General features: G+C 33.0%; 1 protein-coding gene across 1 annotated transcript in view; it reads left to right on the plus strand.

The window, feature by feature from the left end:
- Window positions 1–26,240, plus strand: part of PSME4 (proteasome activator subunit 4) — an 87,760-nt gene that overhangs the window by 37,890 nt on the left and 23,630 nt on the right. Inside the window, exons 15-32 of the mRNA XM_019719483.3 lie at window positions 774–872; window positions 1,071–1,140; window positions 1,608–1,675; window positions 2,289–2,504; window positions 3,096–3,253; window positions 4,212–4,307; window positions 11,338–11,393; window positions 12,524–12,580; window positions 12,793–12,848; window positions 12,946–13,044; window positions 15,148–15,210; window positions 15,810–15,905; window positions 16,910–17,041; window positions 19,352–19,561; window positions 20,634–20,770; window positions 22,017–22,070; window positions 24,537–24,666; window positions 25,206–25,287. Coding sequence (XP_019575042.3) covers window positions 774–872; window positions 1,071–1,140; window positions 1,608–1,675; window positions 2,289–2,504; window positions 3,096–3,253; window positions 4,212–4,307; window positions 11,338–11,393; window positions 12,524–12,580; window positions 12,793–12,848; window positions 12,946–13,044; window positions 15,148–15,210; window positions 15,810–15,905; window positions 16,910–17,041; window positions 19,352–19,561; window positions 20,634–20,770; window positions 22,017–22,070; window positions 24,537–24,666; window positions 25,206–25,287 — 1,879 coding nt within the window. The remainder of the gene's footprint in view (window positions 1–773; window positions 873–1,070; window positions 1,141–1,607; window positions 1,676–2,288; window positions 2,505–3,095; window positions 3,254–4,211; window positions 4,308–11,337; window positions 11,394–12,523; window positions 12,581–12,792; window positions 12,849–12,945; window positions 13,045–15,147; window positions 15,211–15,809; window positions 15,906–16,909; window positions 17,042–19,351; window positions 19,562–20,633; window positions 20,771–22,016; window positions 22,071–24,536; window positions 24,667–25,205; window positions 25,288–26,240) is intronic.

The following is a 26,240-nucleotide window of genomic DNA, read 5'->3' on the forward strand; positions in this document are numbered from 1 at the left end:
CTTGGGAGAAAAGTATTGGAAATTGTTTATGCCATCACATGATAGAAATTAAGTCCTAAAAATACAAAAATGTGGCAAAGTATGGTGAATGAGAAATAGTTTGTCCTTAAGACATTTCTGCCAACACTCACTTGATACTGGTTGTTACCCTTTTTGTATAGTATGGTCTTTAAGACCACACTGTGTTTTCTTCTTCCCTCATTCGAGATTATCACTGTTCAATCACTGTTTATCCTCATTAAATAGCTAAACTGTCTTATAGCTGCATGAAATATTTACTAAGCTTACGTGAGTATAAATAAATTAACATAAATATCTCTTAACCAAAATCTTTTGAAAGGAATTGTTTATAATTTTCAATATTATTCATCCACATCTAGAGTTCATTATTGCATTTAGCATTTACAATTCTGTGACTTGATTATAAAATAAATTGTTTCAAGTCTTTTAGAGGTAAATGTATATTGAATTAGCCAACAAGATAATTAAATTGTATTTGCTTTCGAGAGCTCTAATTTTATGTTTAGTGTTTCTATAGCAAATGAAATCTTGAGCCTCAAATGTTTTCTTCACATTAGGGTCTTGTGCAAAGATTGTTTATAAATACAAATGCAAGATTATTAAGAAAATCCTTATGAATTCTGATGGCTAAAAAATTTCCTACTTGGTTACTTTTAGTATAGTCTGAGCATATTCTTTTTTATGTTTTATAAGATATTTAACTTTCTTTAAAATGCTGATTAGACATTTTCATTTTTTATATACCTTAACAGGTGGCCCTTCAGAAGGTTTTTAATTTTTCTATTTCACACATATTTGAAACCAGAGTAGCTGGCCGTATGGTGGCAGATATGTGCCGTGCTGCTGTAAAGGTGAGTTTGGGTTTTGTTTTGTGGGGGGGCTGATGCATTAATGAATCAATCACGTGATTGTAATGCTTAAAATTCATAGTTCTTTCAGTAGCTGCTTACAGCCCTTATTTGCCACTGAAAATAATGCTAGTGTGTAGTTTGTGACTGTTAAATATTTGTGCCTTTGAAAAAAACTTATTTATACAAATATGTTTTCAGTGCTGCCCAGAGGAATCTTTGAAGCTATTTGTTCCCCACTGCTGCAGTGTTATCACTCAGCTTACAATGAGTAAGTCATAAGGTTATCATTCTGTCTTTACAATTTTAGATAAAAAACTGTTCTTGGTTTCTAGAACTCTGTTGATGATGAAAACAGATTCTTTGAGCTATGCAGTATTTTAATTTTAGTACTAAGTTTATTGCTTAAAGTAAGGTATCACTATGCTGACAGGTCCTTAGAAATTTTACTTTATTAAGTTAATATTTTTATACATACTAGAACCATTCAAGGTTGCTGTCAAAAATGTTGTTTTATGATGTATGGAGAGTCAAACATCTTGGTTGGTGTGTTTATTTTCTTGAAAATTGAGTTTCTACCTCCTCTGGAGGTTCAGCTTCATGACAAAGGAATGAAAAATCTCCCTAAAAGAGACTTTTTCAGCTATTAGGAGCATTTAATATAAATATTTAGAAATGATGCATTTAGTTGAATACATAGGTGTTTTTTTTCCTCTGATGCTATTTTGCCATTTTTAGATGATGATGTATTAAATGAAGAAGAGCTAGACAAGGAATTACTATGGAATCTTCAGCTTTTGTCTGAGGTATTGTAAATCTTTGGAATAAGAAAATATTACTACAAAAGTGTTAGCTTCCTTTTAGGATTCATTCTTTTTTTAAAATTTGACATTAAAACATGAAAAATCTTAAGTTGTTGATACTGATACATCTGCAAAACAGGTGCATTTTCTTGTTATCAAAGGAGTGATATTGTTGATTACTTCATATTCAGTACTCTACTTGACTTTTTATTGAGTGATTCTAATACGGATAGTTCATTAATTGAAAAGTATATCAGATTTGGCAATTATTTATTTATTTATTTATTGCCTATGTTCTGAATTTGGCCATCATCAGTCACACTTCATTTTCCTTTATGGGTTAGTTCAGGAACCGAAGGACAGAAACCCAATTAAGTTTTGTCTCTTGAATGAGATACTCTTTGGAAAAGGATGTTACCATGGCATAGCACATGAAAGCCCATACTCAGAAAATGTGTTTAGATCTTAAAGAATTAATTGTGAGAATATAATTAAAACCCTGAAATGAATCAAAACGATTTTAGGCTACTTAAGTGGCTAAATATTAACCTTTGCATTAATTACTGATTCTTGATCTTTTAATCAAATTATCTTCAACGGTTCTTCCTCTTTTCAGATTACTCGAGTGGATGGGAAGAAGTTGCTACTTTATAGAGAGCAACTTGTAAAGATTCTGCAAAGAACCCTACATTTAACCTGTAAGCAGGGTTACACTCTGTCTTGTAACCTTTTGCATCACCTTCTTCGTTCTACTACACTTATCTACCCTACAGAATACTGCAGTGTGCCAGGTGGCTTTGACAAGCCTCCTCCTGAATATTTTCCTATCAAGGCAAGCATCTTTAATAATTTAGGATTCAAGGAAATGTTGGTTTATTTTTCTAAGGGATTCAAAGTGTGGGTTTTTTTCCTTCTGTGTATAAAGGTGTTACTTTTTTACAGTAGATTATTAAAACTGTTATTGGAATGTTTGTTTTGAAGATCTATTTGGCTTTATTTAGTGACTCATGATTGGAGCAGCAACCCGTCTAGCAACTAAAGGGGCCCTCCCTGGAATGTTTTGAATTCATGCTGGAGCTAACTCTGGTTTTCTTTTCTGTTTTTGTGTGAAATGACTTGGTATCCAATATCTAACCTCTTTATTTCCATATAATTTTATTGGGGAACTCAATAGCCTCACATAAAGTTACAGTTGTTCTTATAGTAAACTAATATTTGAGTGGCTCTTTAGGGAGACCATTTTTAGGAATGATAACGTAGGAGTTATATGATGTTTTCATGCCATTGTGTGTGTGTGTTATTTGCCACCACCTTAAGTTTGGATTACTTATACATTTTCTTTTAAACCTTTTGAGTGATGTGTGTATGTTTTGTTTTGTTTTCCAACTTCTCAACCTGCTGTACCAATGCTGTTCTTTTCTAGGACTGGGGTAAACCAGGGGACTTATGGAATCTAGGAATCCAGTGGCACGTTCCTTCTTCTGATGAAGTGGCTTTTGCCTTCTATCTGTTGGACTCTTTTCTTCAACCTGAGCTCATCAAACTCCAGCATTGTGGGGATGGAGAACTTGAAATGTCTAGGTTAGTTTTCTTTTATAATCAATTAGTGTTACATGATTACAGACGAAAGTCATTTTGTGTCTTTCATATTTGATGTATTTATTTTCAGTGTGTGTTTAGAATATCGCCGTAAGTAATTAGAAAACCATTTAATAAATATAGTGTTGTATAACAGAAATTTTGTCATAATAATCAAACAGTTTAAATAGAAAAACAGGTTTTTCTGTAGTTTGTTTTTACTGCCTTCCACTTAGCAGTGTCACTTGTGCATCTTTTGGTAAGTACTGGTATGTGTAGGTATGCCCCCTTTGAAAGGAAAAAGGAAATGGCTGTTTTTCTAGATTCAGCTTAGATTTTATTGTGTTGTTAACTCTTACTAATTAATTTTATTGAATTAATGTTACTTAGATAAATATCTTTGAGAGTACTTTCTCTCTCTCTCTCTAGGGGCTTTAATAAGCAACAATTGTTTGAGGCCATTAGACTTTTGTAGTTTGAATTTTTAAAAGTTCCTAGAATAATAGTAAGAAAACCACTATATCAAATACCAGGAAATTTTAATAGCAAATTCAGTAGAAGTGGGTTTGGAGAAAGAAGTATGATTGACTTATGTCGACTATATAGTATATAGTACAAAACTGCTTTTTGGAGTAAATTTTTAACTAGCCCACTTTCAAAAGATGGACTATACTGGAAGATCTGTAATACTATTTTTCCATTTTTGTTAGTGGTAGTGATCTTCAGGTAAACAGCTGATTGAATTCAGACTTGCTTCACAAAGAGCAGTTGTTACTTGAGATTATTTAGAGCCTGTTTAAATAAAAGCAGGTCTAGCATGACCAGTAAATAACTGTTGAATTACTTTGCACTATTAAGTGGGTAAACTGAGATGTTTGCCATGTCTTTGCCTTAATGTATATCCCTACTTGATCAAGTTTTTGTGGTTCATCCTAGACCCTTGGTTTTTTGTCTTTTCTAGAGATGATGTTCTACAGAGTCTGACTATAGTGCACAACTGTTTAATTGGCTCGGGAAACCTCCTACCTCCATTGAAAGGAGAGCCGGTTACTAACTTGTAAGTAAAAATAACTACTTTACATATTTTGCTGTTTTGCCATTTGGCATATATTTTAAGTCTTAGTCACATAATGAGTCATTGGTTTTATAATTATTGGTGGTGTTTCTATATCACTTTAACCTTTTGTCATTGTTAGGCCAAAAATACCTGAGGCATAATTTAGGTCTATAAACTTGAAAGGTTATTCAGATTTTCCTATGGTACTATGATAACTTTCAATGTTAATGAGTTTTAAAATATGAACTCAGAGATATTTAAGTTCTTATGTTAGTTTACTGAGTTAATTAAGATAAATACTCTTTCAAAAAGAAAAAAATACTTTTTTGTCTGAAATCAGTGTTGATTGAGGATTTTGTAGCAAAAAAGCTGGGGTGAAATTTGTTATTCATTGCGATTTTGAATTTTTTATTTTAGAGTTACCAAATTACTCTTATGAAGTTAAGTACGTTTCAGAGTATTATTTTGAATCAATGTCTCGATTTAGTCTATTGTTAGTATTACCATTTAAGTTGAAAGAATTAGGTTTAAATGAAATCAGTAATATGTAACTTTAGCTCACTTATTAAAAGTTGATAACTGCTAAGTTTCAGTAAACTATCTTTGATCATTTTCTCTCAACATCAACATCATTCTGCTGAGCAATTTAATGAAAATCACATAAAAATAAGTAACTCCTACACCCTCAAAAAACACAGAGGAGAATTAGTTATTAATTTTGCAATATAAATCTTAAAAATGTTTAAGGAATGTTTTTAAAAGGCAGCTTGTTTGTCTTTCCCATATTTTGTATAGTCAATGTTTAGAGTCATGCTTTTTCATAATTCCCACCTACTTCAATCTAAAAACTATTTCTAGGCATTGAACTTTAGATTGCTCATTAGATTTAAGAGGGACAAATAGGGTCATTTTGGGTAAGGAAATCTGTTTTAAGTTTACCTGGGAATTCGTTGAATTCTTTTAAAGAACTTCTGTTTTTCATCAGTTTTATAGTTTGACAACAATTTTACCAAAATTCATTTTTGTGAAGAGAGATTGATTTTAAAGAATATTTTTAAATGAGACCTGCAGAAATGGTTTTTATTCTCCGATAATCTTTACAGTGTGTAATATAGTAAGAACCTAACTCTTTTTATGGCATACTAAAATGTGATTTCATATGCAATGAATTTATTACATTAGCACATTTAGTTGTGTTTGAATGTGTTGACAATCAGAAGTGTGGTCATTTAATCCAGCAGTTTATCTAAGAGCAAAAGCATGTATCTTCTGTGTATATGATTAGAAGATTTTAAGTATTGAGGGTTCATTGGGATGTACTGCTAAAGGGTCAGCTCAGGAGGCTTAGAGGTTTCCGGTGCAGTTCTTATCAGCATGTAACCATATTTATGCCATGTAACTATAATAGTGAATTGAAGCAAAGTCTTTTTATCCTTTGAAGGAAATGGGCATCAGGATAAAAGTTCCATATAGTTGGTTATTATAAAACCAGGTAGATTTACATGTAATAAAATGCATTTTCAATAAGGAAAAGAATACCATGTTATAAAAATTTCATTATTGCCATGGATTATAAGTAGTTTGTTAACCTACATTACTATATAAGTTATAAAATTGATCCTGAGTATCCTTTTTCTCAGAAAAAGTGAAGAGTTAAGATAATTTAGACTGAAAAGTTTTGTTTTAGAATTTTCACTTATAAAGTGAAAATTTAATATAATTAAATATAATAGAAATTATATCAATGTATCATGTTTATATATTTTAATATATTTAAAAGTATACATATAAAATGTGTTCTTGTATTTATATAATGAAATAAAATAAAACAATGAAAACTATTGTTTTAATCATTGAATAATACACATTTTTAGGGTTCTTTATAATTACATACATCTATGCAGGATAATGATTATACAAAATAGAATTAAAGATGAATGAGCAGCCCCGTTGCTTTTGAATTGCCAAAATGGGGAGTTTGTAATGTCTTCCTTGGCCCTTTAAATAGTTTATAACAGAATCCTTTCCTTTAAAACTAATTTCTAACTGGTATCATTTTCATCTGAAATTTTAATTTATTTTGGTAATGTGTGCCTTTTTATGTGTATTTTCTTTATATAACATTCTGGCTTTTTTTGAGGATAGTAAATTAGTTCTCACCAAAGTATCATAAAATAAAGTTAGTATTTTAAATTTCTAATATGCTTATTTTAATATGTCAGTAATTGTTAAAATCTTCTAAGTGTAAATTGATTTGAAAAAACTAACTTTAATTGATGGTACCGTTTTCTGTGATATTAAATCACACTGCCTAGTGTAAGGAAAGAATATCTGTAGCATAATTCTCAAATAAATTGTCAGCAGCAGGCAAATTTGAAACTAGCAGACAAAAACTCTTTACTTTGGACATTAGTTACTCCAGATGAAACACAGTAAAATGTACCAGGTGAGGGAGAAAAGGAAATGCATACTTGTAAGAGATGCTTTAATGTAATGCCAGAGATGCCCGAGGAAGTCACTCCTGTCAACAGCAAATAATTTGGCTGTTATATTACGGGACATTATGCATTTTCTGAAATACCAGAGCAGTTTTTGGAAGCACATAGCAACTCAAACAATTTTTTAAAATTTGAACAGTATTTTTATTTTTTTTATGTAAATCTCAATTAGGCAAAATATTCTAGCTGCTTTAATTGTTTTTTTTTTTGGTTAAACCACTTATTAAGTTCACCTTGTGCATTTATTATTAGTATTTGTCTTCTGGAAAATTGCAGTAATGAGAAACTGGAAGCTTAGTTTCATTCTGAGTTTTCCTGTAAGAAAATTCTAATTTAGTTCTTAATAGAGTATATAGGATGGTCTTAATCCCATTATTCAGGGAAATGGCTACTATATGTGAAAACCAATTTTCTGTGTTATGTGATTAGAGACAAAAAGACAAAAAGCTTACTAAGTATATAGTAAATAATAAACCCAATGGTATCTACATTGTACTTTTTGTCTTTTAGCAATGTAGTTTACTAAGTACCTTGTACATGCTATAAATTTAACCGTTACAAAGGATGGGTAAAATAAGGTCCCTTGAGGGTAATTAAGGGTAAATTTTTAAAATCTAGTACAATTTTAATTTTTAAGTTTTGTTAGATACCAAGGTTGCTGAATTGATTATAAAATGGAATCTCTCTATTTTGCTCTTGGAACCTTTAGTTAATGATTTAATATAAATATTTGTGTGTAGTTTATACTCATAGTTCTACCTTTATAGATGTGGAAGTTGGATTGTCTTTCCAGAGTCACACAGGAATACTGGACACTTGCCTTTAATCCTCAAATCGTCATTAATTTCTCCTTTTGCAGTCCACTCTATAATCCTTTAGGTTTAACCAGCTGTCACAGAATGTAAAAAACTAATAACACGCATAAAAACAGGGTTACTCAAGGTAGAGGAGTCATCATTTTTCATCTGAAATATTTCTTCTTTACTTTGTGCCCCCTTTCCTCTGATAAACCGGTTAAGTCATTCTTAGTTAAATCATTCTTAGGACCTCAGCTTTTACTAACTTTTCACTCAAAAAAAAAAACCAAACATCACGCTTAAGGTCTAAGAGTTGAGACCATTTCATTAATATGTGAAAGGATGTGTTGTTATGCGATGAGGGGCAGGGCTAGCTAACCTCTCTTGGCACCTCCAGGGAACTACCCAGCTCTGCTGGGGGAGCTGCACACAGAAAAGGAAACAGTTACTACTCCACGGTGAGTAATCCTGTTTTCTCCTTATTTCACCTTCTATTGTTTTCATTGATTTTTAAAAGCTTGTGTGTCAGACATGGAAATAGTTCTTATGCTCAGCATTAATTTTAAACCTAGCTCTATGTAAAATTTCTCTTAGCAACCTTTTGTTCATATGGTAGAGTAGAGCCAGCTTTTCATTTGTGTTTATCCTATTGATGTCTAGGATTGAATTGGATAACAGAACACAGCAATAGGCCAGTTGTCTCTTGTGAAGCACTTGTAATCTTGAATGGAAAAAATGTCTTAGTGGCTTGGTTTTTATACCCTTTATATTTGTTTTTATTTGGGAGGGGAGGGATTATTGGAAAGGATAGCTTGTTCTTTCACTTATAGAGAGGAAGAATTATTACTGTTTGCAGTTATTTCATAACAATTAACCTAGTCTTCATTTGCATATTTGATTTGTATTGTATATTCGTTTTGATGTTATTAGACATTTCTTCCTTTTTCACCATCCTATCTTTCCCACCAGTGATTTCAGTTTTACCCTAATCAAATATAAAGAAGATTGCCATCTAGTGGTACAAATAACATAGTTGTGGGAAACTGAAAGGTTTTGTTTTGTTTTTAGTAGCACACATATTGGACACATTTTGTTTATGAATTAGGTGGTAATATTTAGTTGCTGTGAAGCTAGTTTAACTTTGTTATTGTATAGATGGTATTATGTTTAATAAGTTGTGTTGAAATTACTTGTCAGAATCTTACTTAGTTCCTAGGTCAGTTTATATCAGTGTTTGTAAAATGAACCAGTGAATGAGTAGAATGAATTTCACTTGGGGGGTGGAGGAGTGATGGTATTTGATTTAAATTGTTTATATTGCTACTATAGCTTTTAATCAGAAGGCAGATCTATCGGTATTGGCAGCACTTTAAGTCTACTCAGCTAAGATTTTGCACATAACTAAAAGTTACAAGAGCAGTTTTATGTATTAGAGAGTATTGCACACATAGACTTACAATGTGGCCACAAAGAGATGCAATCATAAAAACTTAGGTAATGAATAGAGGTTTCTTTTAGAAAATTGTTCTTTTAAAGATAAGAAGAAATATTTAGTATAAATATGTATTTATACTTGCTGAGAAACATTTAGTGTAAACCATGTCAATTCAATGGAAGTTTAATTGATTTGTTAGATAAGAAGAGATTAATTAAAGCTGAATCTTAGATAAATAAGCATAAAAGGAACTTGTGATGGAGGAGAGCAAATAAAGTAAAGCTGAAATATATGTCTAACCAGATACCTTCTATACGCTTGAGCTATGGAAGATGAGTTTTTTAATTCCGGTTTTAAAAATAAAAGCCTAAGTCATTTTCATTTAAATGTATTTCTTAATACTTAAAAATCTCATATGGGTTGATATATTTTTTAAATAATTGTAATAGGTGAGACTTGTTTTTAAATGTGATTACATTGTAATTGGTGTTACTAGGATCAGAGATGTGTACAAGAAAAACATTGCAAATTCCCAACTGATACTCTTTTTTGTTTGATAGGGTTTTGGACTTTTTTTTTTTTTTCTGTATGTAGTAAAAATTATTCAGAATAGTTTGTTATAGGTTGGTTTTTTTATGTTGCTCCTGAGTAATTTTGTGACAATAATTAAAATGCATGCTTGGTTCAATTTTATTTGGTATCAGATATGGACTGGGTAAGATAAAATTGTGTTCCTTCTTTAGAAAACTGCTTGTAGTTCCAACAGCAGTGAAGAAACATGTCCTCTCATGTGATAGCTCATAACAAGCACTTCCCCATGCTGTACCAGGATAGCGCGGGGTGGGGTGGGCAACAGTCTTACGCTTTATGCTTGTTACTGCTTGAACACACAGCCTTTTTCTCTGTGGTGGTGAAATCTAATTTCAGTAGACATGTTGGACTCTCCTAGAAGTTCATTGTAAAGGAATCTGATTTTACTTTTACTGACTAGATTCTGGATACGTATTTTATTTTTCAGTCATGCAAAATTTTACCAAATGCTCAAGATTGCAAGCTGTTGTCAAAGGTTGAAGCTTTATAGAATGAAAACCAGGTTTTAAGAATTTGAACTTGAAAATCTCTGAAAAGCAAATCAGCATTTTATATTATAAACTATTACCATTCTTTGTTTATACTTTGTAGGCTTGGTTTTGAAACTTGAGGCAGCATTATTGCCATCATAGGCACTAGATTATGGGGAAGAACATCATTTTATAATTGGCATTTAAAACTTAATGTTATTACCAATTACATAATTCCCAAAATTTATACCTACTATTAAGGAAAAATAACTTACTTAACTCAACTTAAAAAATGCAATATAGATGGGGGGGTATGTTGATTTTAAAATAGTGTTTTATTCATTACAAGGCTGTGTAATTCATGAGTGATGAGTTATAACTATAAAATTTCTATTTATTACTAATTATAATTACCCTGTATTAGCTATGCTTACCCTGTGTGTCTTTGGCATTTGTGCCTATATTTCTCCTGTTAGAAAGTATTATCTCTTTGTAAACAGTTACTGAATTAAATCTCATTTTGATGTAAAATGTTGAAAATTATGTTTTTCATTGAAGAAAATTTAGGTTTCAGATATAAAGGTTCGTATTCCCCAGTAAAATCTGTTCTTAACATACCTAAAAAGTGACTTTTAACCATTTAATGAGTTTAACTAGTTTGGTTTGTTCTGATAATATAATTCTTTGTGACGAATCTTTAATTAGGAAATGCAGTGTTTCTACATCTGAACGTCTTCAAAAGTAGTGGCACTTTACTGCAGATGGTAGGAGAAATCATTTTGGCTGGTTTTGAGAGGAAGGGTAATGATTATCTAAAGCTTGTCTGCTATATATTCTACAATAAAATTGGTGGGTTTTTGGTGACCAGTTTTAACCTTTATTATGCCATTACAAAGCTGACTTTTCTTTGTATAAATGTATAAATGTTTATCATGAGATTTAATTAAGCTTTTATACTATCATTACTATGCTCATTTAGGCACTGAATTCCCCCCTGCCTCCAAGTCATTAAATTAACATTTTCTTTAAGATGAATAATATTGTCCTTACTGATAAAACAGATAGCATTAATCTTCAAATGGATAGAGTAAAGAATTGAAGTATGAAGCCTGGAAATCTGTGTTTGTTAAAAGAGCACCATCTTTGTTTTGATTTGAACATTCTAGCAGTGACACTTTTTCCCTTTAATCCTTCTTATTAGTATTAATAATAAATACAAGCACTCTTGTTTTTATACAGGGTACCAAGTATGGTGTCCTTGGAAGAGACAAAGTTGTATACTGGACTTGAATATGGTATGTGAATCTTAATCTGAGTAAATCTGTGTGGACAATTTTTTCAGTTACTCTAAGGTTTAATAGAATAAGTTTGTAGTTATAATATTCCTAGTCTCTTTTTATATGTAAATGAACATTAACTACACAATAGTTGTATTTGTTTTTTCTGGAGAAACTGAAAATTATTATGTAAAGAATAGACAGTAAAAGATAGAAATTGGAGGGCAGCCGGATGGCTCAGTTGGTTAGAGTGCAAGCTCTCAACAACAAGGTTGCTGGTTCAATTCCCACATGGGATGGTAGGCTGAGACCCATGCAACGAAAGATTGAAAGCAGCGACTGGACTTGGAGCTGAGCTGCGCCCTCCACAGCTAGATTGAAGGACAACGACTTGGAGCTGATGGGCCCTGGAGAAATACACTGTTCCCCAATATTCCCCAGTAAAATAAAATAAATTAAAAAAAAAGATAGAAATTGGGTCCGTAAGTAAATACTTGGATGTTTTCTGTATGCAAGGCACTTTCATATATTGTAATCTTCATTTATATTTAGAATTGTTTTAGAACTGTATATTATATTTGATATGAATGGAAAATTATGATCTTTATATATTCTGTCTTTGTATTTTTCTATCATAGTTAAATTTTATGTAAATGTTTATGTACATTTTCTATAATTATTTATGTAAAGCAATTTAATATTCAGAATCTAACATTAATAGAAATTGGGCACTCTTCTGAATTGCTAGATTAACACTGGAGTTAGTTGCATCCATGAATTGCTAGAGTATAGTTTTAGTTTCCTAGATTTGGGTCACCCATAACTAATTAGAGAATCCTGTGTATTTATGGTCTCTAGTTAGTGAATAGAGCCTTAGAAATATTGGCAAGGATGGTTTCTTTCTACCTCCTCTTTGCCTGCTCAATAAAGTTTTATAAGCAGGTTGTTGTAAATGTGAAGGTTATAAAATTTATTCTGTACAATGCCTAGCCACTAATCCAACTATGATAAAGGCTGACCCATTTGTTTTTTTCCTGGATATATGATCTCTTCTTGACACAAACTGTTGATAGAAACTTGAACAGTCTAGGGAGCTCTTTAGTGTGTCTAAAGTGTCTAAAATGCCTTCTCTCATTTTTCTGAAATAGATCTATCCAGAGAGAATCACCGAGAAGCAATTGCTAGGGTCATAAGGAAACTTCTTAGTAAGTACATATATGCATTTAACTTATTTTTAATAGATATTTAGGAATTTTATTCTATGGTGTAGGTGCTTTTACTTAACTTTTTTTTTTTCCAAATGGTGAGAATATCAGGCAGTGTTTTTTTACTTAATTAATAATATTTTTACTAATATATTAGAAGTCCTATAGTAATTAAAAATATTTTAACCATAATCCTTTTTCTTCTATTATAGACCATATACTTAATAATTCAGAAGATGATACCAAGTCTTTGTTTCTTATCATAAAGGTACAATCATTTAACAGTTGCATAATTTAGTATGACTGGGTTTGATATGATCACTTTGATGTGATGTAAATATAAAATTTGAAATTCTTTGACACAGATTATTGGAGACCTATTGCAATTCCAAGGATCGCACAAGCATGAATTTGACTCCCGTTGGAAAAGCTTTAACCTAGTAAAGAAATCAATGGAAAATAGGGTCAGTATTTTCTCTACAACTTTGAATTAATATTTTTAAAAATACTATATCAATTATATAACTACCTGATTGATTGTTCAGCATACAGAGGAAGTTTTCCTGTAAGTAAAAATAGTAGATTTTCAAATGTTTTATCCTGATTTAATCAAAAGGATCCTAGAAAATAATGTATTTTTCTGATACAAATTCTTCTGTCAATTTCCATGATAGTCTCTGAGTATTTGGAGTATGATAACTCGGCAACAGCATTTGGGCTACCTTGTGAGAACCTGAAGGAGTAAAAGATGGGGAGGAATTGTCCACAGGCATGAATTTAAAGGATTTGTACTTTACGTAGATCTGAGAAAATACATTGTATGTTGTGTTTGTGCTCTAGGAGAGTCAGTACAAGCTTCTTTGGAAGCGTGAAAGAAAGAATACTTAAATCAGCTATAGGCTGTTCATAGTAGTGTTACTTTATAGATAGAGACTTCTGTTGAAATCGAATCTAAAAAGGTTGTGTAAGTTCATTGTGTAGACAAGAGATGCTACCTGTTTTATTTTTTGTTTTTTGGGTTTTTTTGCTGATAAATAGATTTAATGATACATTCCTCTTTACACAGATGGCTACAGAGACTTTAATCTAGGAATATACACCTATGCAACACAGACCAATTAGCCAGATCTAAAATAAACTGGCTTCTGAAAACTACCCCGTAAACATTACATCCCTTCTCACATTACATCACTTCTCCCATCCAAAATGACCCTAATCTCGAATGAAAGCAGTTATTGTAGGGGAACCAGAAACCTAGCTTTGGGGTCAAAAGGAAGAACCAAAGGAAAAACAGCACTTCAGTGGTTAGTTGGGCAAAGCAGGGAATCAGGTGCCCTTTACTGTACTGCTTTGGTCTTCTTACTCTTGCTCTTTTTGTCCCTCTTCTTCAGTCCATCCATGTTAGCTCTCAATAGGTTTGAATAAGCCACCTGAAACTTACTCACTTCTTTGGAGCTCACCACAGTGCTGATCTTCTTTTTCCCATCAGTAGCTCTTAACAGACACTTGTTGTCTGAGGGCTGAAAGCCCTCCACAGAACCTTTCCTTGGAATGGGTTTAGTTCGCCCACCATCTGCTCGCTCTCCAACAGCACCATCCCGGCTCCGCTAGCTCCCCTCCGTCAGCATAAGTCCCACGCAATTGTAACCGGTGCTACCTGTTTTTGACAGAGGCAATAGCATATAACGGTGCAGGGAAATATACAAATATGGTCTGCTTTAGGAAACGGTGGCTGTAGGGAAGAGTGGCAGTGGTAAACTAGGTCATTTATAGTTTGTCCCGAGAAAAGTGCTTCAGTTTTATATTCAGCAATAGGGCAGTCATTAAAGGTTCTTAAGTAGATCTGATTTGACTATTGGAAAGATCAATATTTATTTCAGTGAATTTTGGAAAGCTCACCAGCCACTGTGAAAATTAAGCAGTAGGAAATTCACTCAGGAGGTAGGGAAGGTAGGGAAATGATTGTAATAGCCCAGGTGGAATAGCCTGAGTCACGTCACCGGCATTGGGATGGAGAGCTGTTTTGAAAAAGAAGGAATTAGGCAACTTGACTATTGAGGTAAAGATGTGAAAGAGAAATAATCTTTGAGTGACAGATAATCTGCCCTTAGTGACGGGGTAGAAGATTGGGGGTGAAGGAGACTTTAAAAGATAAGTTTTAGAACGATAAAAAGATACTATGTTCTGTAGTAAGCATACACAATTACCCAGAAAGTCTACTTATAGATGTAACAGTCAATGTTCTTTGTAGGCTGTTTTGTATTTTAGTATTCATCTGAATAAGGACCAGCTCCATTACTCACCCATGCATGGATCCATAAACTATCAGAAAAACAGGGTGTTGGACTAGCCATCTAAAGAGGATATTTCTATTAGTCATAAAATTAATTGAAATAGTATATTTTACTATAAGTCTGATGTCTTCAGAAGAATAAGTGAAATACCTACTGTACCCACCAGGACGCCTTGGACTTTGTTTAAACTAATTTTTCATTAAGGATTCAGGGGAATCCATTATTGAAGTCATTTAGGGAAAATGTTGAAGTATTTGCTACTTTGTCTTTCAGCTCCATGGGAAAAAACAACATATCAGAGCACTGTTGATCGACAGAGTAATGTTGCAGCATGAGGTAAATATCTGTTTAAAATAACAGTGACTTTTTACTTATTTTGAAAAAGACTTTTATTAAAATATAGCCTACATACAGTATTATGTTAGTTTCAGATGTGTAGGATAGTGGTTAGACATTTATATAATTTACGAAGTGATTTCCTTGACTAGTACCCATCTGACACTACATGTAGTTTTTACAGTATTATCGACTATATTCCCTATGCTTCACTTTACATCCCCATGACAGTTTTGTGATTTGTGACTACCTATTTGTACTTCTTAATCCCCTCACCTTTTCCACCCAGCCTCCAAACCCCTCCCATCTGGCAACCATCAGTTTGTTTCCTGTATCTATGAGTTTGCTTCTGTTTCATTTGTTTATTTATTTTGTTCTTTAGATTCCACATATAAGTGAGATCATACGGTATTTGTCTTTCTCTGTTTGACTCATTTCACTCAGCATAATACCTTCCAAGTCCACCCAGGTTGTTGTATCATGATGACTTTTTTTTTAAATCACAGTTTTCCAGACGAATATTTAATTATTTGTGTTACTTCATAATTAAATGAACTTTTAGTACAAACTTTGAGATTTGATTTACAATGTTTTCATAGCTACGGACACTAACTGTTGAGGGTTGTGAATACAAAAACGTACATCAAGATATGATCAGAGATCTTCTTCGTTTATCTACAAGTTCATACAGTCAGGTAAGGCTAGTGTGAACACTGCCCTCCCCCATTCTGATTCTATTACATGCACTTGAAATATCCCCATTTTAACAAGGGCGTTTAAATAATTTTTTGGCATAGAAAACACCTTTCAAATTTTGAATATATTCAAACTAATTTTGCTAGTCTTTTTCAGATAATGTTTATTTTGCTGTTTGTAATTCTCAAATCTTTTTAAAGAAAATTAAGGTGCTATTGTAATGTTGTTGCCACTTAATTAAATCTACATTATGAAGGCCATGTAATCCTCCTAGGTGTTGTTATGCTTGGGTTTCAGAAAGCTATTACCATTCTTAAGGAGGCATAGGACCAAGAGCTTATCTCCAAGGATAGAGAACTGGAAAAAGTAAAGAGATTCATGTCCAGTCAATTATTCTGTATTTATAAAATAATATAATTAGGAAACCTATCTTTAACCCAGAGAGTTCACCTAAAGTAATCTTTAAAAGAGTTTGAAATGTGTACAGTGTGTTGCTTTTATTCTAATCGGTTAATGAATAATTATTTAGTTCATGGATTTTACATTTATATTGAATCTTTTGTCTGTGTTCAAAATATGTAGGCTGTAACTTAAGGTCTGTATTGAAAAGGTTAAGTTGTTCTCTGTTTTGGAAAGTCTTTGATTTTCCTCCTGTAGACACACAAAATCAGACTTTCATCATCAAGAGTAACTCAGGATAAAGTTTAATAGTTTGAAGATTATGTTACTGATCAAATACATATTGGTTCCATTCAGGGTCTCCTTTATCAAAAATATTTGAACTAATGTAACCTAACCCATGGAATATGGTTGGTAGTAATATGCTTTCTTTTGTGATAAAAAAAGATGATTTATTTGTTTTTGTTAAGGCATGTGCTTTGATATATTTTTCTGTTATTACAACAATATTTAAATTATCATCACTTTGTTTTTGATAATTTAGAAATCATTGTAGTTTGTCTACCATGTAATATAAGTCCTCTGTTAATAATACTTTCTCCAGGTCAGAAATAAGGCTCAGCAAACATTTTTTGCTGCCTTGGGAGCATATAACTTCTGTTGCAGAGATATCATTCCCTTGGTTTTGGAGTTCTTAAGGCCTGATAGACAAGATGTCACGCAACAGCAGTTCAAGGTACAGAGTTTTTTGTTTTGTTTTACTATAATTTTTCAAACATACAGAAAAGTTGAAAGAATTCTACCGTTAACATGTTCACCATTCAGGTTTTATATTTAACATTTTGCTATATTTTATTTATCACATCTTTCCATCTCTTTATCTTATTTTTATGTCCCGGGGTGCCAAAAAATTGTATGCAAGTGGACACTGGTCAGTGTTGCTTAAGCAGCAGTTTTCTGTAATTAGAAGTGTCTGGACGGTGATCGTAACCACTTGGAGCATCTCTTATAATTGCAGAAGTCAAATGTGACTTGTATTCATCTTTTATTATTGGTATATATTATTACAATGTTATTAGGTTGGTGCAAAAGTCATTGTGGTTTCGCAATTATTTTTAACCTTTTAAACCACAGTGACTTTTGCACCAACCTAATAGTTTTTTTCCTTTGTAACAATGTGTATACATTTTTTTGGCACCTTTGTATTTCAAAGTAAGTTGAAGATAGCAGTATACTTCATCTTTAAACAGATACAGTCTTTTTTTCCTTCATAATTATTTACTTATTTACCTATGTTTATGATCAGTGTTGTGGTGGAGAAAATGTAGGATGCAATTTGAATTGAACACCAGTTAGTGAGTACCTCTCTGGCCTATGGGAGAAGAGGGCGAAAGACCAAAAACCATGTAGAGTAGTGTGACCAGCATGAAGGAGGACCTGAGACACGAAGAAACATAAGTTTGAACAACTGAGTGAAAGTTTGTGTGATTAGAGCAGAGAAGGAAGGAAATGACACAAGATAAGGAAAATCCTACATCTCACAGGGATGCTATATAGAGAATAGGTGAACTATAATGATTGCTTATACCATTAGATAAAAGTGGGTTGAAAGTGATTTGGGAGGGAGAATTGATTAGACTTAGTTAAAAATATAGGGGGACTTAAACAGGAGGTATCAAAATTATTAAGGTTCTGGATTGTGCAACTCATTGTTGGTACATCAGAGAGAATAGGGAGAATAGATTAGAAATTAGTTTTTTTGGATAAGTAGGCAGTTAGACATCTGAGTGTGGCATTCAAAAATACCATTTCAGTATGCGTTGATGATAATTGAAATCTTTGGGCTTGGGTAAGGAAGCCTAGGAGGAGAATGAGAAGAGGATCAGGAGGCAAGTGTTGAGAAAACTATTCTAAAAAGAAGAGCTAACCTAGAAGGGAAAGGTCAGAAAGACATCAAGAAATGAGGAGGAATTACAGAAGACAAGGAGAGATCTTTCTAGAAGGAAGACTCAATCAGCAGTGTCAGTTGCTTTCTGGAGAGAATTAAGATGAGAGCTAAACATGTTCCTTAAAGTTAGCTTATAAGGACAGGTCAGCAAACCTGTAGTGTGGGCTCAGTTGCTTGCTTTTGTAAGTAAAGTATTATTGGCACACAGCCATGTCCATCGTTTATGTATTGTCTATGGCTATTTTTATGCTACAGTGGCAGAGATGAGTAGTTCTGAGGGGAGTACTTGGCCAACTATTTACTGTATCACTCTTTACAGAAAATGTGTGCTGACCCCTAGTGTAGATGTATAATTCAAGAGTGTTGAAGAAGGTTTAACTATTTGGGTGGTATGTTGTTGACCTTGAGAGCATTTTAAATGGACAGAATCAGATAGGTTAAATAATATCAAAATTGAAAAAGGTGTATTAGGTCAGTAAAATTGAGCTTAACAAATCTGTAAAGAGAACTAGAGCTTGGGTGGGTAAGAAGCCACAGTGGAATTTAGTTATGGTGAATGTTCAGGAAATAACAAAATGTTTTGGTACTAAATTGCTCTTTTCATTAGAAAGGGATACCTACTGTTATCAGTATCATTCTGATTAATTGTACTTTTATGAGTAGAGAGTACACAGTATAATGAAGTCACCTAATTCTTATATGTGCTTAGGAAAATACTTGGCAAACAGATCTTAACTACTATTTTAGAAATTATTCCAAACATTATGCCCTAAAATGCTGAGTGGTACAGTTCCTGGCTTTTATGATAAAACTGTAGAAGAGAATTGGAATGGAAGCTATGTTCTTTAAAATAACATCCTTATATTTCTATATTATTAGCCATTCTTTGAGCTAGCCCTCTATTAAATGACTTAGAGAAAATATTACTGGATGTCAAGTTCAAGTTTCTAAAAGTTAAAATTCAAGTATGTGAACCTATTTTATTAACCAGTATCAAGCATTTAAATAATAAATGTTTAGTAAATTTAAAATATGTAGATAGTGGGCTACAACTAAACAACACCTCTTTATTTCCCATATTAATCATTTTTCCTGCAGGGTGCCTTGTATTGTCTCCTTGGAAATCACAGTGGTGTATGTTTGGCAAACCTTCATGACTGGGACTGTATTGTACAGACTTGGCCAGCAATTGTTTCTTCTGGTCTTAGCAAAGCAATGTCCCTGGAAAAGCCATCAATAGTGAGACTGTTTGATGATCTTGCAGAAAAGATTCATCGTCAATATGAAACAATTGGCTTGGACTTCACAGTAAGCATAACCATTTTGTAATTCAGATTTTCTTGGAAATACTGCCTTGTTAAAATGCTTTTCAGTCTTCTTGTCTTTTTTACAGTAATATTCTTGATATTTGATTGTAATATACTTTTTGTTTTGATTTGTTTTTTGTTTCCTTTATGATCGTTACTGTAAATAGCAGGGTGGAATAGGAGGTTGGAGCATGGCCAAGAGACAGCTAAATTGTTCTCTTCCAAGAGGCCACAAAGAGCTAATACACTGTTGCTTTAAGCATTATTCCCTGTATGTCCATGGTCTAATTTTTCAAAGAATTGATTATATTTTAAGAGGTCACTCGTACTAGCCAAAGTCGCAAAAGATTGATGACAGGGTTCATAATTTATAGTGAAGAAAATTAAAACGGAATGATTTGACAAATGGAAAAAATAGAGAATATCATTTTCTTTGGTGCTGAAATGGAGAGATGTAACAGAACAGCAGGTCATCTATAAATTTTCAAACACATATTTACACACCCATCAGAATTGGGTGTGGCTGGAAGAGGTGTGAGTGCAGTTGAATGCCCCACTTCTCTAAAGTGATTGTGTTTGACATCCATCCTTTGGTTTAAAAACCACTGCTCTAAATGTATTCCTTTTCTATAAAACGTAGTTTTGCTATTTGCAACTGTCACTAGATTAAGCTATCTCTTAAAAAATCTTTTAAATTGAAATGTAATTCACATTCCGAAGAATTCACCCTTCTAATATAATAGTCATGTGCTTATATATTCACAATAGTATCAATATATCCACAGTGTTGTACAACTATCACTGCTCTTATTCCAGAACATTTTCATCATTCAAAGACACCCTGTACCCAGCAACAGTTACTTCCCAATTCTCCCATATCCCTAGCCTCTGGAAACCACTCATCTACTTTCTTTTCTCTGTTAATTTGCCTATTGACATTTCATATAAATGGAATCATGTAATATGTGGTCTTTTGTATCTGGCTTCTTTCAGTCGGCAAAAAGTCATGATTCATCTATTTTGTATTATGTGTCAGTACTTCATTTTTACCCCTGGCTTTTCTTTTTAATAAGATTCCAAAGTCATGTGTTGGAATAGCAGAACTGCTTCAACAATCAAAAAACCCCTCTACCAACCAGGTAATGCTTAGCTCAGAAGAAATAAAAGAAGGACTTAAACGGCAACAAGAAAAGAATGCTGATGCCCTAAGGTAATTCTAAATGCCTGCTTGTCAAAATAGATTACATTATAGATACTAGGTTTTAAATATCTCTAAAATACAGATGAACCATAACTACATAATGAAATCTACACATTGATTCTGAAAAAATACAAACTTGTTAGGAAATAATTATTGTGAAGATTCCCTGATTGTTAATCTGTAGCTGTGGAGGTGGTGGAAAACACCATCTTGCAATAGTTACCTTAATAGCGTATCTTTTTTTTAATGTAAATTGTCTTTGATTTTTTAAATACACATATCAGTCATTAAATTCTAAATCAAGTTCAACACATTTATTTCTTCATAGCTCTTATAATAATTACTTTTTGATCAAATTTATGTAAATTTGGTATCAGGATATTAGTAAACTGTTTTTAGGTTTTTGGAACAAAAGCACCTCAGAGCTTCAGTGATAACACTCAACCAAGAGCCTTCCTAACTTGATTTTTTCCTTGCCTTATGAATATGCTTATTAATTTTTTTCTAACATGTCTATATATAAATAATAAACTCTCATATTATAGCCTACCTCATGTGTACCTTGAATGCCATATAGGCAGACTACTCCTAACTAATTGATTACTACTCACAGATTTACTTTTTTTTTTAAATACATTTTATTGGTGAATATTGGGGAACAGTTTGTTTCTCCAGGGCCCATCAGCTCCAAGTCGTTGTCCTGCAGTCTGGTTGTGGAGGGTGCAGCGCAGCTCTAAGTCCAATCACTGTTTTCAATCTTAGTTGCAGGGGGCACAGCCCACCATCCCATGTGGGAATTGAACCAGTAACATTGTTGTTGAGAGCTCACGCTCTAACCAACTGAGCCATCCGGCCACCCTTCCGGAAGCTCAGCAGCAACTCATGGCTTTCAATCTGCCCATGTGGGAATCAAACCAGCAACCCTGTTGTTCAGAGCTCACGCTCTAACCAACTGAGCCACCTGGCTGCCCATCACAGATTTACTTTCGAATGTCCATTCACGAACAGTTGACTTGCTCATTTCACCTAGCACTTTTTTGGTTTTCTTTCTGTCCTTCATATTCTTTTCCCAGAGTCTCTGTTTACCCATCTGTTTTATTTTGGCTTGCTTCTCACCAGGCCCTTCCTTTACAGTCATGTGATGAGAAGTAAGAGAGGGTACATCGGGCCAGAATTGAATTTGTTAACATTGTCTGATGTTCATCTTAAAATTGTATTAAAATTATACCTCACCTGAATTTTTTTTTTTTTTAAGGAACTATGAAAATTTGGTAAACACTTTGCTAGATGGTGTGGAGCAAAGAAATCTGTAAGTGCAAGAACTTCTTTTTAATTTTCAAAGCTTTTATCTTACATATTATAGGAGATTTCTGCCTTGGAAACCATGAATGACTATCAAAAAATATTATAGTCTGCTTCATGAATTTATAATACTAGGAGGGGAAATTTGGGGCTAATGATATTAGTGGTTCTTCAATGTACTATATTCGCCGTGTATAATGCGCTCCCGTTTATAATGTGAACCCACATTTTTGACCCAAACTTCAAGAGAAAAGAATCTTTTGTTTTAATTTTTTAACTCAAACTTTATTTATTTACATTTAGGTACATTTATTTGTTCACATTTAGGTACTTGTTTTTTGTATTGTAAAGGAATTTTAGCATTTATTTTTTAATGTATTATGGTACAAGAAATTTTATGTACCGTTAACAAATTTACGATATTTATGCATGAGAGAAGGCCAAGAACACATCATTGTTGCAAGTCCATTGTAAGTTCAACAAAACCAGTTACCATATTCCAGGGTACTATTCTGCATGTGGATATTGTTATTGATTTCTAGAGTTACACTTTTAACTCATAAGCATAAATAAAAGAATTAAAAACATTTATATAAAAAAAGTAGACAGACAGGTTCACTTAAGTTAAAGATTGACCTTTGTCAAGGAGGATACAGGGGCCAAAGATGTGACTTCCCGCCATGACCCACAGTAGTTAGGAATTTTTATGTTCACACCATCCTTTGTGGTTATTTTCAGTCTCCTGAGCTTGTTAGGTTTAACATGTGGCCCCTTTTCTGTCTGCAGTTTCCCCTTTTGGTTATAAATCCAAAGGATGCATTGATGACCAACCTTTTGGTTAGACAGTGTGGTCCCACAGTGCTAGGAAGGCTCATTCTTAGGAAGTCTTCGTGTTAGCATTTATCTTGCTGAATGTTGGAACATTGGGGGTGGGGCAAGACCATAACCTTAGATGGAGTCAAGGCTAAATTATTTATTTATATTTAAAAGAAAAGGTGAGCAAATGGGCAGTCAGATCCTGTATGTCTTCATTAAATATATTCTGGATCATATCTAATCTTTGAGCTATCATAATCTGAGTTTTCCCCTCTGTCTGTTGTGTGTTGCTTTTTGTATCTACCATGTTTCCCTGAAAATAAGACATTAGAACATCAGCTCTAATGTGTCTTTTGGAGCAAAAGTTAATATAAGACCAGGTATTATATTATATTATACTATATTATATTATATTGTATTACATTATATTATATTAGACCCGATCTTACATTATAGTAAAATAATACCGGGTCTTATATTAATTTTTGCTCTAAAAGACGCATTAGGGCTGATTGTCTGGCTAGGTCTTATTTTCGGGGAAACACGGTTATAAAATGTACACACTAGGACCAAGAGCAATAGTATTAAACCAGTAACACCGATTAGGAGCAGAGGAACAAACATCTTAGACAACCAAAGAACCCTTTACATGCATTATCATAATTTTTTATTAAGCTAATAATGTGTTTTTCTCCCTCGTCTACTGTTATTTGTACCTTATGATAAGTTTGGTCAGATAAATGAAGACTATTATTTCATGATCTAGAAGTTCTAATTGTTCTTTTGGGTAATTAGTTTCCATAGAAAGGACTTCATAGGGAGGATTAATTTCAATTTCCCAATACATTGGATTTTCAGTATCAGTGTTATGGGTTTTATTGACCTCAGGCAAAGTTAATTTGCCTATAATTTTTGTATTATACTACTATATTCCCATAGCATTTACTGTAAACCTGGTGTCATTACATAGGTAGAAATCAGTTAGTATGACAAGAATTTTCTAACCCTTCCCAACAAAAACACCCCCCTTCCCATATACCATATATTGTTTGTTGTGGTGGATACGATATGCCAGGATTGGGTAAATTCAGAATTCCATTTTGATTGGGAGCATAATCATTTACCTTTTCGATTTAATAAGGCCTGTCTACTTTACACTGGAAGCAATCAAGTGTCATTTATTAAAGTGATTTCTGCAAGATGTGTAACTGGGATCTGTAACTTTAAGTTTAAAAGGGGCTAAGGCTGTAAGAACACAATGGTGTCAATTATAATTACTACCTGAAAATATCTAGAGGCCAGGAGGACAGTAAGAATTTCATAAATAAATTTTCTGTGCCTCAGCAGCCATTATAGAGGGCCATTTTTAAATATATATGTATATTTAAATACATAGATACACACATCCACTCTAGAAAAAACAAAAACATTTATATAGATAAAGAATTAGTACTACCCATGTATAATGCGCATCCTTATTTTTCCCTCACAAATTTGGGCAAAAAATTGTGCATTATACACCGCAAAATACGTATCTATTTTATTTCTTAGGAAACTTACAAATGGTTCAATGTGTGTGTGTTTTTTTTTTTTTTAAGTGATTTTATGAGCGATGTGTTTTGTGATTTTTTTTTTCTTCTCCTTCTCCCCTTTTCAGGCCCTGGAAATTTGAACATATAGGCATTGGGCTTCTGTCTCTACTCTTGAGAGATGACCGAGTGTTACCTCTTCGTGCCATACGTTTTTTTGTTGAGAATCTCAACCATGATGCAATTGTAGTTCGAAAGGTAGACACTTTATTTTAGTTACAATCTTGGGTTTGAGATTCCTCACCTGAAACTTGAAATTCTTCACAAACAAGACACACTTAATGAATACCTTGAAGTGCATTGATTTGAAATCTTCCTCTTTTGGTTGAGAGATGAATAAGTTATCTAACAAAGTTTTAGAGGTTGGGTGCAAGATGGGGCTGACCTAGCCTGCTGCACTAGAGAAAAATCCTTAAGAAATGTTTAGGCTAGGATTTAAAGAATGAGCAGGTCTTGGTTTAGCGAAGCAAGGATCAAAGTTTTCTAGGCAGAGACTAGCACGATGAAGATTGAATAGTAAGAACTGTGAATGACTCCTTGCAAGTCAGATTTAGCCCTCTGATATCTGGTGGCATAGCCAGGTGATGCTCACCTGATATCAGTGGGTTTCTCTGCCACCAGATATCAGTGGGCAAGGTATTTTAAAAGAAACAATACAGCCTTTGCTTTGATCAAGGCAGGCAACCAGTTAAGAGATTTCACAGTTTTGATTCATACCTTACCTCTTCCTTTTCTAGATGGCGATCTCAGCTGTTGCTGGTGTTCTTAAGCAGCTAAAAAGAACCCACAAAAAGCTGACCATCAACCCCTACGAAGTCAGTAAGTACTACCAAATGTAATTAATTGTGCTTCTCAGCAAACTCAGAAGTTTCTTTGAAATGTATAAATTACAGTTCTTGATCTCAAATATTTTTCTATATAAACTATGAAAGTATAAAAAGATTTTAATACAAAATATGAAATAATATTATAAAGAGAAACAATTGGCTTAGTAAAAACTAGTAATAAAAAGTATACTCGTAAGAATACATTGACTGTATGTCTTCGTAATACACGTACCTTTTGCACACTTCGGACAAATGTCATCTACTTATGTATCTCACCAACTAAGCAATTATACTAGGTATTTATCAAACTGTACTTCAAAGACTTAAAATACAATTACCATTAATACATCAATATGATGAGTGATTCTGTCTGGGTGGTAGGATTAGAGGCAAGGTTAATTTCTTCTTTATTCCATACTGTAGTATTAAACTTTTTGAATAATAGTCTCATAATCAGAAAAAATAATAAAGTAACTTGATTTTAGAGAAAACATGTTATTTTTATTCCTTTCTCCACCAAATGTTTCTATCTCTGATAACTCCTCTGATATTCAAACAGCTGTCTTTAGTTCTTCCCCACCTCGTTTTTGGCAGGGGCGTATAACTGTGTAACACCATCTTTATTTTGGTCCACTATAAAATGGTGTTAACTAAATGCTGGAAAGACTCATTATATTCCTTACTGTTAATCTTGTTTTATCCTCACTTGAAACACATGTTTGTAAGTCTCATATTAAATGAATATTTAATGGTTCAAAAAAACCCACAAGTGTCTGTGTATGTAAAGAGAGAATGTCAAAGTACATATGGTGAAATGTTAAATTTGGGGGCATCTGGGTGAAGACTACATGGGAATTCTTTAAACTCTGTGTAAGTCTGAAATTAATTCAGACCTGAGAAAAGTTTTGACAAAATTAATCCTTTTAATTTTGGTGAAAGGAATGA

Source organism: Rhinolophus sinicus, chromosome 2 (assembly GCF_057876585.1).
Source record: "Rhinolophus sinicus isolate RSI-liver-muscle chromosome 2, RSI-T2T, whole genome shotgun sequence".
Taxonomy (NCBI): Eukaryota; Metazoa; Chordata; class Mammalia; order Chiroptera; family Rhinolophidae; genus Rhinolophus; species Rhinolophus sinicus.